The sequence below is a fragment of the Electrona antarctica genome, assembly GCF_951216825.1.
Source record: "Electrona antarctica genome assembly, chromosome: 18".
NCBI lineage: Eukaryota > Metazoa > Chordata > Actinopteri > Myctophiformes > Myctophidae > Electrona > Electrona antarctica.
Window position 1 is genome coordinate 35,235,623 of NC_136799.1, and position 12,887 is coordinate 35,248,509.

The 12,887-nt window shown below is 42.3% G+C and overlaps 1 protein-coding gene across 1 annotated transcript in view; it reads right to left on the reverse strand.

Moving 5' to 3' along the window:
* unc79 (unc-79 homolog, NALCN channel complex subunit) overlaps positions 1-12,887 on the reverse strand; it is a gene marked incomplete at its 5' end in the record, with an annotated part of 65,873 nt that overhangs the window by 1,276 nt on the left and 51,710 nt on the right. The window contains 10 exons of the mRNA XM_079527264.1: positions 379-420; positions 552-629; positions 6,514-6,717; positions 6,826-7,009; positions 7,468-7,643; positions 8,041-8,130; positions 8,257-8,334; positions 8,437-8,541; positions 9,918-10,028; positions 12,397-12,465. Coding sequence (XP_079383390.1) covers positions 379-420; positions 552-629; positions 6,514-6,717; positions 6,826-7,009; positions 7,468-7,643; positions 8,041-8,130; positions 8,257-8,334; positions 8,437-8,541; positions 9,918-10,028; positions 12,397-12,465 — 1,137 coding nt within the window. The remainder of the gene's footprint in view (positions 1-378; positions 421-551; positions 630-6,513; positions 6,718-6,825; positions 7,010-7,467; positions 7,644-8,040; positions 8,131-8,256; positions 8,335-8,436; positions 8,542-9,917; positions 10,029-12,396; positions 12,466-12,887) is intronic.

Here is a 12,887-nt window from a genome sequence, read left to right on the forward strand (position 1 = left end):
ACTTACATTAAGCAATAACAAAAGCATGGCATACATCACATATATAAAAAGTAGTTATCATGAATCATGCGTAAACTAAGAACGTAACAGTGGAGTATCTATGTTAACTATACATACTATACTATATAATATATTATACATGTGTACTATAAAGTGCTATGACTACATAAAGTGCAATTCTAGAGCTGTCTACGTAACAAGCTATAAGTCTGTTTAAAATACTATCTAAGTCTACATAATGTGCTATCTAAGGGGATAGGCTAGGGCAAGTGCTACGGGCCATGGTGGAGTCTGAAGAGGTGAGCTTGTAGATCCGATATTTTCGGTGAATGACATGGTGCTCAACCAAGCATACTGTAAATCAGGTATTTAACTTACCTTTAGGTTAGACTGAATCATGGGCAGCCACATAGGGATGAGCTAATGGGAAGAGGCAGTATGGGTGAGATTGTGTTGCTTGTTATAGCGACAATGTTGTGAGATATTCTACGTAGAAATACTGTACATATATTATACATACACTGTATAATATGTTTGGGGAAGCGGCTAACCTTAACAAATATGGTTGAGTTGCACTCCTGCAGGGCCTCCATCAGACTGATGACATGAAGACACACCATCTCTACCATCTAGGGGGAAAAAGGATATTTACAGTACCAGCCAAATTCCACTACTACAAACATCTTCTACAAACATGAATATCAAACACCAGGGAATTGGTTAAAGCTGCACTATGTAACTTTCCTATTCTACCCCAGTTTTTGAACCCATGTCTCCTGTGCAAGAACTGAAGAACCACGATACTGCCATGAGACTGACATGAAACTTACCGCTGAAACAACAGAGCTTCTTAATAGGGCACAGTTGAGAAGCAGGAGTTAAACTATTAACATGGTGTCAGTGAGGGGTACAGGCTTTAGTTTACACACACTATTGGTCCGACTGTCATTAGACCGACAACCTACCTCAAACCCTAACCTAACCGCAAGCACGGAGCAGCGCATGTTCGACCGCATGTCCGACCGTTGTTTCCGCATGTCACCAATGTCGGTCCATTGGTGTAGCCTAATCTGCGTGTGCATCCCGTCAGTGAGGTCAGATGTAGAGTTGCTGGCCGGCTCCATATATGCAGATCTAGTATGTCAAACCATGTATGGCTAATCCAGAGTTTGATGAGGTCAGTGTCGTGATCTTCATATATGGAGATCCAGGTGATGATAGTCAGCTCCACATATGGTAATCGATGTGTTGTACCAACTTGGTTCATTTGCAAGTGTGACTCGCGTCGTGGCAACCACACTGGTTATCATGATACTGTCACAGTATGGCCATATATTGACATTCCCATATATGGGGAAGGGCCTCTGGCGATGTCGTCTATGTCCCAGCGCGAAATGATCCGCTGATGAATAACTACGCGATTAAGACAGATGCTTCCTGTGCTGGCGCGCCAACATGGACATTAGGCCGGTCACAAGCCACCATGCCATGATCCAGTACCTCACCAAGTACTGCACCAAGTACGAGTACTTCTGAGACGTTCAAGGGACTATATGCCCATATATGGAGATCCCTGATGATGTCACATGATGTCACGAGGCATGACCATATATGGAGGCGTGACCAACAAACCAACGGGAAATGCACGATTTCATAGTAAATGCGACCTACAGTCTCAACATAACATAAATTATACTAAAACCACATACCAAAAGAAATAAAGGTTCAAAACAAACCTAAAACTAGAAATGCACTCTGTCGAGCTGCCAACCTGCGAATGACCTACTTGTGCACGAGCAGAGAGTGCAACTTATGCTTGACTGTTCTGTTTGGCGCCCAGGCTCTCCACCGTCAACTACTGCGCTATAGGCAGACCCCAATCAAGTTATTGAAACATCTGACATATATAGTTAATATATACTATAAACTAGGGATGTCCCAATCACGTTTTTTTGCTCCCGATCCGATTCCGATCATTTGATTTTGAGACATACCGATCTTTCCCGATCCGATCTTTATATTTTTATATAACACTTGCCATATCACAATAGCAAATATCCTAATGTATGTCACTCTAGTGTAGTCTGTTGTGTTGCCTTTCAATTATTGAAAGGCAAAATGTGACTATACTTTTATTAGAATGTGTCATTGTGGGTTTTTTTTTTCTTTCTATGAAAGCATGGAATCATAGCAAAATAATGATGTATTGGTTAATTAGAGCGAATACAGTTCTACAGCTTATAGAACTGAAGTCAAGTTAAAACTCTTAAAGAGTATCTCTCTCATTCAGAGAGAGTACTACTACTACAGACACCTATATTCTCAGTAAATATATATTGTAGGTATACAACTATACATATTAGTGATGAATTGAGTACAATGGACTAGACTAGAGGGTAGGCAGCATGGGTCCAAAAAATGGGACCCGAACCGAAATGGAATTGGACCTGGCCCGAAATGGGACAGAAATGAACCGTCGACCGAGAATATTTCAAATGTATTAGACCCGGTCCGACCAGGTCTCTAGATCTGTACTGGACCCGATGCTCATTTAATGCTAAAACCACCGTGGTATTCAGATTAGCCACGTGTCAGTCACCTCCTGCTCCCCCTGCCCCAACAGAGTAATCACAGACGAGCCTCAGCTGCGGCGGTGTGCGTTCTGCTCTGTGTCATGGCAGCTGGCCAGTCTTGTCTCTCTATGCTCTCTGCTTGTTTGTCCATTAGGTTGGAGCTGCACTCTGAATGTGTGGAGGTGTCCTGGCAATCACCTGGCTGTTCTCCATCCTGAAATTACCTGCCTGGCTACTTAAACCTGCTGTCACAGCACACAGTGCTCACTGCAGTGCTCAGTGATATTTTCCAGCTAGTGCACATGCTGGTGCAGCTAGTATTAGGTCAGTTAAGGTGTTTGTGTTGCTTATAAGAACCACATTCAGTCCTGACTCCTGACCTGACCTCCAGTAACACTATTTCTCATCCACAGCCTCCCACGCAGCTCCAACCTGGACAGAAGAAAAGCTGGCTCAGCGATCTAGGCACCTTGTCACCCCCATCTCTCTCCCCATTTCCTGTCAGCCTACTGTCTGTCTATCCCTCTATAAAGAATATAGGCGAAATCCACAAAAACAACATTTTAAAAAAAGAAGAAAAGCTGAGATCAAGTCAAGGAAGACTGCCTTCTATTGCCTTACAACTTTGGACCTCCTTTGGTGAACTCTATACTTCGGCTTTAGAAGGCTGTACCTCAGTTATTGAATAGTACAAATATTTTTTGTTTACTTTCTATACGTCTCCTTGGTCTGTGTTCTGCATCTGGGTTCACTCACTGTCTGCCTTGACACAGAACATTTTCATTGACTTAATTACAGCCCATTCCCGCAAATGAAATAATATCCATAAATCTGCTCCACACAGATGACATTCCAACTTGCATCTTCCCGGTGGCTTTTGTTTGTGTTTCACCTCGCTAAAAAAAGCCCCATGGTGTTCAGCAGCAGTGCAGTGTGGGCTTGAGATGCAATGCGTTTCAATCGGCTCGATGGCTCATTCAATATGTGAGAACAAATTATATTTCTCATTTTAAAACCGGAGGTTAAAGAGATTAATATAAAAAAATCACACCCATACATTTGTACAATCTTATCATTGTACAAATTTACATCATATTTGGCGGACATTTGACCTAATTTCTCCTTTCATTGTCAATGGAAAATATGAGACGTGTGGGGACAAGATTTACGTCATATTTGGCAGACATTTGACCCAATTTCTCCTTTCATTGACAATGGCAAATATTGAGACGTGTGGAGACAAAAGCTGTATATAGGAGGGGATAGCGCCCCTCAAAAATAAAAAAGCTGGTTGTCCAGTCCATCCATTTCAAATGGATCCGAACGAGACCCGTAGCAATTGGGACTGTGAACTTGTGAACCCGGACATTTTGAGTACCCTAAAGTTACTTGTTAGAAATGTCAAGTACGGGTCCCCAGCATTTAGAAACTGCAGGATGCTAACTTGCATATGTTGGGCAATTTTCATAATAGGGGGTTATATGTGATTCATGATGACTATTTTTGATGTAGGCCTATTACCATGTTTTTCTTTTTGTTCTTGCTTACTGTAAATCGCTCTGCCTAAATTGTAAATTTTATGTGACCATACCATTAACAATCTATATAAGGCAAAAAAGAAAATCTAAATATCATCATACTTTAAGTAGCATGTAACAGGTCAAACTAGATGGTTTTCATGATTCTGAATCCATTCCAAGCATTAGTTTGTGTTTTTGTGCAAAACTCACACTCACTACACACACTTTAATATCATTGGCACAAGCACAAACTCTTTACCTGTCGCCAGAAGCGTTTATATGTCAGGAGCGACGCAGCACAAAGGTACAAATTACATCTGAATTTTGTATGGCTGAAGATCCACCAAGGACAGCTCTCCTGGATTCCGACTTATGGAGGTTTGAAAATCCTGTTTGTAGCCGAGTAAAACGGTGATCAGATTTTACGTCCCATAGCTGGTGATGACGGGGTGTTGCCATAGCAACCGGACCAATGTTAAAAGATGCCGTGGGGCTCAACCATTATATACACGGAGTATACGTTGGGGTCCGACCTGGCTGATTAGGTCCCCTAGCGTCCCCTAGCGGCGGGGTCCGTATACAGACCCGGCGCAAAAATAATTAATGGTTGGTCACATAAAACTCCCTATTATGAAAATTGCCCAACATATGCAAGTTAGCATCCGACAGTTTCTAAATGCTGGGGACCCATACATACATTTTTTACTTTAATATATCAGCACCCCTCACTTCACACGGGTGTGATTTTTAACATAAAACTTTAGGGTACTCAAAATGTCCGGGTTCACATTCTGGCAAGTGGACTGCGTGCGTGCGTGCGTGCGTGCGTGCGTGCGCGTGTACATACGGAGAGAGACAGAGAATAATTTAATGAAAATCAAGATGTAGCGTCCTGTCTCGCTATAGCCTAGGCTATCACATAAATTTCGCCCTGTGTATTCCCGTCTGTGTGCCCGCGCAGAGAGAGAGAGAGAGAGAGAGAGAGAGAGAGAGAGAGAGAGAGAGAGAGAGAGAGAGAGAGAGAGAGAGAGAGAGGCATCCTGTGTCAGTCTCGCACTTATGTCTGCATGTATGTGTCAAAATGAATTGAAATAAAAAACAAATTATGTAGCCTATATGTATCGGGTCTGGATCGCATTTTGGTGAACTCTTGCAGTGCGTGATCACTAGTTGGCTATCAATTGTTTAGTGTGAAAGCCACAAACATATAATGACAGCCGATTTACTCCTGTAGTATGAAATACATACATCGGATGACTCCCCGACAACTTAAAAACTCCTACAGTCTGTAGGGGCCATTAACAAACTCACCTTTTTTATTTTTGTTAATTGTTAATGTTATGTATGAAATGTATGTTAAGATACTCTACATTGGACAAATGAAAAATGTATACACAAAAAAAGTTACATAATACTGCTTTAAATAATGATATATTTAAGCAATCACACAAGGAGGTGTTGTCTTGTGACAGGTATGCGGTTAGAATGCAGTGCTTGTCTTCATTGACTTCCGTTAACCTCACTGGAGTGCAATAACAACAGTAAAGAACACCCTCTCATGTAATGTTGCGATTATACAATGGATAGAAAGTGGTTGCTGTCTTTTGTTTTAACATTATTTAACAGATTCAAAACATATCATACTAGCGACTTTCTAAAGTATTAGCCTGGCAGGACAAAACAGATTAGCGCCTCCATTATCATGGAAATGTGTTGCTATTTCTGTTTGTATCAATGGAAGAGTGATAATTAAGCAGCATATTAATTCAAACACAGCTGAGGTGTGCCTTTTGTGATTGGAGCACAGCTGGACAGCCAATAGCGACCAATCAAAGTGCTTGGCTGGAACTACCCGTTGTATAATGATGTACAAAGCAATGTCATCAATTTATATTTAATACTTGAAAGAGGCCACCAGATGTCCAGGCCGCTATTCTCCCAGGTTAGCTAACCCAACTTAAAAACCCATTCTGGGCGGGAACCCCTTTTGGTGTTAGCTTTATTTTATGCTTTAGCTATTGAAAAATAGCAGATCTACAAGCTCATAGCGCGCCACCGAGTGGCGCGCTACGAGCTTGTAGATCTGCTATGTTTGAAAATCGAAGAACGACTTACATAGAAACATAGCTTTTTCAGAAAACTGTAATTTTCAAACAGACCTTTTTAGAATCTGATCTCAGGTCAAAATGGGTTAACACCCTGGAGCTGAGCTGCCTCATTGTATTAGTATTTTGACCTTGCACCTTATACAGTATGTAACTGACATTGTGTCTTCTTGTTATCTGACTTTTTTCTTGTTTCTTTTTCTATCTACCCTTATGACTCTTTTCTTAAAATTACTTAACATTATATTAGAAAAACATATTTCACCCACTAATTGACTCTTTCTGATGTGACAATACATTGCATTGCACTCTCACCACTTTGTTATGGGCCATCAGCTGCAAAATGCTGGGAGTAACACGGCTCCAGAACTCCAGACCCGTGAGAATGGCACTGGATGAGAACTCTGTCTGGTTCTGGTTCTGCAAGGCCGGGGTGGCCGCTGCCTGCTCACAATAAATGGTCCAAAGCTGGGCAAACATAAAGGCATGGAACAAGGAGCACATGTGCAGCACGGATGTCTGCGTACAGAGATACAAGAAAAGAATGGGAAAAGTCAGATGGCGGTTACAGATTGTACCTGCAACAACGAGAATATGGTTGATTTGAATTCATAGATTCTACCAGACCTTGGACTGCTCTGGAAAGCCAATGAGGATGACAATGAGGTGGTCTGCAATGTGGGAGCCAGCGTCCAGAGGGATGGGCATGCAGGAGGTAGAGCCCTGGTGCAGGGCACAGTGGGTCAGAGACCCCAACAGTAACCATGACAGCTGGCGGATGTGAGACACACACTCAATAAACTCTTTCGGCCTGTGGAAAGGACACAGTTGGGAGCTTAGTTTTATTAATGAGTGTGCAACATATTGCCTCACTGGAACTATGATATTATCTCCATGATGTATTAAGCTATACAGACAAACAAACTATTAAGCCAGTTACTGGTTACGGTTATTGAAATGGTTATATAAAAATGTTTTCCTAAATGAATGTTAGGTCTGTTTAGTCTCCCCGAATTTCCCACCATGTAAATGGTGACTTAACAACTACCTGATGTAGGAAGTATTTACACTTCCTTTTACACCATAAAAGTCTTTATGGTGAAACAACATATTTTCAGTAAAACACATCACACTAATGAAATACATAAAAACGCTTAATTTGAATTACTGTATTTGTGGGTGAATTGTTCACATAAATAAAGAATAAAACACCCCCGGGTTATAAGAACTAGGCTATGGATAATGTCTTGAGGGCGAGGTGTTTCTCACCCTTGTTGCATGGCAGAAGGAGGATGGTAGAGCCAGGGAAGATACCGGACCACAGCTTTGTTGTCACGGTGATTGCCTTTGCTGATCTCCATGGCGGCTACTTGTGCCAGACCAACTTTTACATTTCCCCCAAAGGTGTCCTCATGCAGTGGCTGACAGCAAGCCTTCATGTGGCTCTGAGAAAGGGAGGATTGAGTGTCAGAATTGAAAGAACGAACAGGACAGCCATAAATGAGAGGAGTGGAGGGACTATGCGATCTCATAAATTATGAGAAATTAAAGTACTGGGATTACTTATGTAGCCCCTTCGCTATGGGTGCATAGGGCTACAGTATATTATCTACTGCATCTTTGCAAAGAAAATGGTCTGCACCCACAAATGCATATTCACATTTGTATTTCTCCTCGGGGAAGCAAGCTAACGCACTGAAGAAGGCCTTGCTGAAACATCTGTGCTTGCCCCACCGAGGGAAAATAAAAACCTGTGGACCATTTTCCTTGCAAAATGTTAATGATATCATACCAGATAAATGATGACATGTTGCAGCACTCGCATGAAATATCAGGACTTACTTTCAGCTTGGTTAGTGTGTGCATATCTGCAATGAAGTCCAATAGCTCACTTATGTATTGTCGCATACATTCCATTGCTGCTGTTGTGCACTGTGGGGAAAAAGAAAAACGAGTTAAGGTTTTATAAGGAGTCACAGCAGGACACATCTTTATTTCCTGCTGTTTTATGGGACAGATTTTAAAACGCTCCAATCACAGAAAGCACTCAAGTCTTACCCCCGGCAGCGTTGAGATCATGTGCTTGTGGATGATGGTTGATTCTGCCAGCCGCGTACCGATATCTGCACAGACAAACTGACAACCAAAACACAAATTGTTGTTGTTAACATTGCAATTCAATGCACACATACTTCTCACGATCATATAGTTGGGTGTAGTGTGGTTTTATTTTTTTACCTGAACCAGCAGTAGCAGGTTTGTGTCAGGTAGGGGAGACTTGAACTTGAGAGCTTGCAGAAGCTCCATCACCACAATCCGAGACATGTAGAACTTATCTCTCTCCTGGGCACAAGGATAGATTGAGAAAGGAGTAAATTTACTGATGCATCAAGACTCCCCCTTTCATCTATTATCCCTCTCCCTTACTCATGCTGTGGGTAGAGCATAAACTCCCTACCCTGAATAAAGAGGGAGGACAGGCGGAGAGACGGAGAGAGAGAGGGAATATATACAGAATAGACAGAGAGAACAGAACAGAGAAGTGAAGCTGAGAAGTAGATTTAGGCCAGTCCAGATCTCTCCTCCCAGAGTCCCAGGCAGCTCAGATGAGGCTGTCAGGCTGCCTGCCTTCCTCCCCGAGGACAGACTGCTCTCTCTGTTCGTCCCTTCCACACAAAGCTCCAGCTGCCTGTTTACAAACCACACTGTCAACCCAAGCCTCTTTCTCTATGCGGTCATGTTTACTCATGTTAAGCTTAGGCACATCTCTGCCTCTACAGAATGCAGAGTCGCTGCTGACATTTCTCATTGTGTCGCTCGTTAATGCACGCATACCTGTACGCAGCACTCTCGTAATTAAAAGTTAATGGAGCATGGCCTAGCAAATCATGGACCGTTCTGTAGCCAAGGGAACCAATCCACTCAGCGTAGTGCAATGCAGTCGTGACAAACAGAGCATGACTTGACAAACTTTGGTCGGTCTGAAAAGCCTTACTTTGCCTCTCTAAAATGGTAAAAACCTCACCCACAAAAGCTCAGCCACATGGGCAGAAATGGCACATACACACAAAACATAAAAATAAGCCCATTTCCATGCCTATATTATAGCTCAGCTTTCTGGAAAACAAGTGCACAGGAAAATCACGCCAAAAAAAAGCAATTGCTCATACCAACCACAGGTTCCGAAAAGCGGATATTATACTGTGAGGGATTAAACAGGGTGTAGAAAATCAATATTGCAGGAGACATAAAGCATGCAGACTTGGCAGTGGTGGAGGGCTGAGGATCCATCTGGCCTGATAGGACACAGACAGCCCTTGCTCCATCTTGGCCTGAGACAGCCTTTCAGAAATACACCATACATCCTCGGTCCCAGCACCACAACTAATCATGTTAATCAATACTGGCTGATTGCCTACTTAATCATCTGTGACATGCGGCCACATTTCTGTCTGGCTGTTGAACCGGGGGAAGTAGAAGTGTCCTCACGCTACACATAGGACCCGTGAATTTGATTTTAACCTTTACTTTGCACCACAGGACTCAAGAGAGATTTAGCGATGTACTGCAGTGTATACAAACATTCCTTTTTTAAATGGCATACAAATGAACATACATAAAAAGATAAGTGTTGCCTTGCGGCTCATCGTCGCTTTCATCGCTTTCATCGCTCTGCAGCTCAACCAAAGAGTTGTAAATGTGGACATGGTCAACTATACCTTGTTGAAAGTTTTGTAGCACAGTCCACATAGCTCTACCAGGTAGGACAGGCTGAACACACCATACTGGATGATGAAGCTGAGCAGTTTGGAGAAGGGCTCCAATAGGCTCTGAGGCACAGGGTGGAAGGAGAGGAGGTTACAGTTAGTGGATACCAAAGTGATGGGAAGAGAGAGTGGTGACCAGTATTACTTAAGAAAGTAATTAGCAAAGTTACTTATTGCTCATTTAAAAAGTAACAATATTATATTGCTTGTTACTTTGTATCAAGAGTAAATATATTATATTACTTATTATGTTACTATATTACTTCCTTTTTTTTTTACTGTTGTAGCGGCCCAAACCTCTAGTGCTTAAAGGACAACTTTGTTTTTTTTTTCAACCAAGGTTCATGTTTTAGGTTGGGGGAGGCAGAGGTATTCGAACAAGTAGCTAAATATGTATTTTCTTAGAAAAATGTAGGGAAATGTCTTTGTTATTTACTATAGTCCTACTAGACCCCAGTAAATTACATCTGGCCACAGTAGTTGTTTTCTGTGTGTCTGAACGAACACCTGGAACCTAGGGGGCTGCCATACTGTGTGTCTGAACGAACACCTGGAACCTAGGGGGCTGCCATACTGTGTGTCTGAACGAACACCTGGAACCTAGGGGGCTGCCATACTGTGTGTCTGAACGAACACCTGGAACCTAGGGGGCTGCCATACTATGTGTCTGAACGAACACCTGGAACCTAGGGGGCTGCTATACTGTGTGTCTGAACACCTGGAACCTAGGGGGCTGCCATACTGTGTGTCTGAACGAACACCTGGAACCTAGGGGGCTGCCATACTGTGTGTCTGAACGAACACCTGGAACCTAGGGGGCTGCCATACTGTGTGTCTGAACGAACACCTGGAACCTAGGGGGCTGCCATACTGTGTGTCTGAACGAACACCTGGAACCTAGGGGGCTGCCATACTGTGTGTCTGAACGAACACCTGGAACCTAGGGGGCTGCCATACTGTGTGTCTGAACGAACACCTGGAACCTATAGGGGGCTGCCATACTGTGTGTCTGAACGAACACCTGGAACCTTCAACCTAGGGGGCTGCCATACTGTGTGTCTGAACGAACACCTGGAACCTTCAATCTAGGGGGCTGCCATACTGTGTGTCTGAACGAACACCTGGAACCTTCAACCTAGGGGGCTGCCATACTGTGTGTCTGAACGAACACCTGGAACCTATAGGGGGCTGCCATACTGTGTGTCTGAACGAACACCTGGAACCTAGGGGGCTGCCATACTGTGTGTCGTAGGCTCAATCGTCAGTTTGTCACCTCCTCCTTTACATTCAATAGACCCCACAATCTTTTATGGCCAGATGTAATTTCCTGGGGTCTAGTAGGACTATAGTAAATAATAATAAAGAAATCGCCGTAAAATGTTGTATATATATATATTTAGCCACTTGTTCGAATGCCCCTGCCCCCTTGTCAAAAAATAGCTAAAATCGTTAAGACAAAAGAAAGCAGCAAATGAAAATAAATGAACACTCACCTTTTATTTTCTCTAATAACAACCTAAAACATGAACCTTGGTTGAAAAAAAGCCAAAGTTGTCCTTTAAAAAGGACAACTTTAGTCTAGGCCAACACGCTAACATCTTTCAGTGTTGATAGCTTGTAAATCCTTTCTTTTTGTGCATTTTACCTTCTACTCTGCTGTTTACATGACATGTGCTGCTCCACAGATCTATGCTGCTCTGTCTGGTCTGTCTGTGACTGCTGGACACAGACAGACACAGACAGACACATCGCAGTGCCGGCTCATAGACAATTATACAGCGAAGAGAGCATGCTTTTATCTTGGTCAGAAACAAAAACAAATAACATACATTGTAACGAGTAATGCAGCGTTACTTGGAACAGTAATATGTAATATTACTGTTTTGGCAGCTGTAGTTAGTTACACTACTTGTTACTGGGTAAAGCAATACTATTATAGTAATATATTACTAAGTAACACGTTACTGCCACTGGTGGTGACAACTCCATTTACTCCAATTGAGCTTGAGGAATCACATGGTGCCACTTCTCCATTAAATATACCAATTTGTTTTACAGCAATAGTTCCCGGACGTTGCAGCAAAATAGACCGTTTCTAATGCACTTTTAAAAGATACAGTATGATATTGAAAGAATCCGATTGTTTATCAATTTAAAATGTGCAGCGCAGTACAGTTGCAGCAGGGTAGACTGTTTGTAATGCACTTTTAAAAGGTCTGACGTTTAAAGAATCAGATACGTATATCACATCTGAATCAATTTAAAATGTACCATGGAACCATCTGACGTCTATGCGAATCAATGACAATCAAACATTTTGTATTTGCATGGTCATTTGTTTTCATTACTCTGGTGGATACCAGTCATGGGACAAGGCATGGCGAAACCAATATCTGGTGTGAACATATTTCTACTATATGGGGCCACCTACCCGAGTTGCATTTGTGGTAGGGATCTTCAGAAGACAAATGATGATTCTCAAACTGGAATCCATGGGACACTAATACACAGAGGAAAGGAATACTGTAGTAGTTCACATAACGTTTACCTAACTTTGCTACTACAGGGAAAACATGCACATGTATATATGTTACTATTTATGTACCTGTACACAAGATACAATAAAGTACAACCTTGAACCTTGTTGAAATTCCTGCACTCCTGTTATCATAGTTCAATGTAGGGGAGTACAAACCTAAAGCACTGCTCTTGGTTTTCTATGATTTTCTTTTTTCCTTAAGTGGTTTACAGTCAGTCATTGATTAGAGTCCACTTATCTGACCCCCAAGGTCTGCCCTTGACATCTGCAAGGAAATGGCTATGGAAGCTTTTTGAGTGAAACGTCCTGATCGTATCAAACTCTGTCTGTCTAGAGTTTCCTGTAAATTAGTGGTTCACAAACATCTTCATCTTCACGAATTG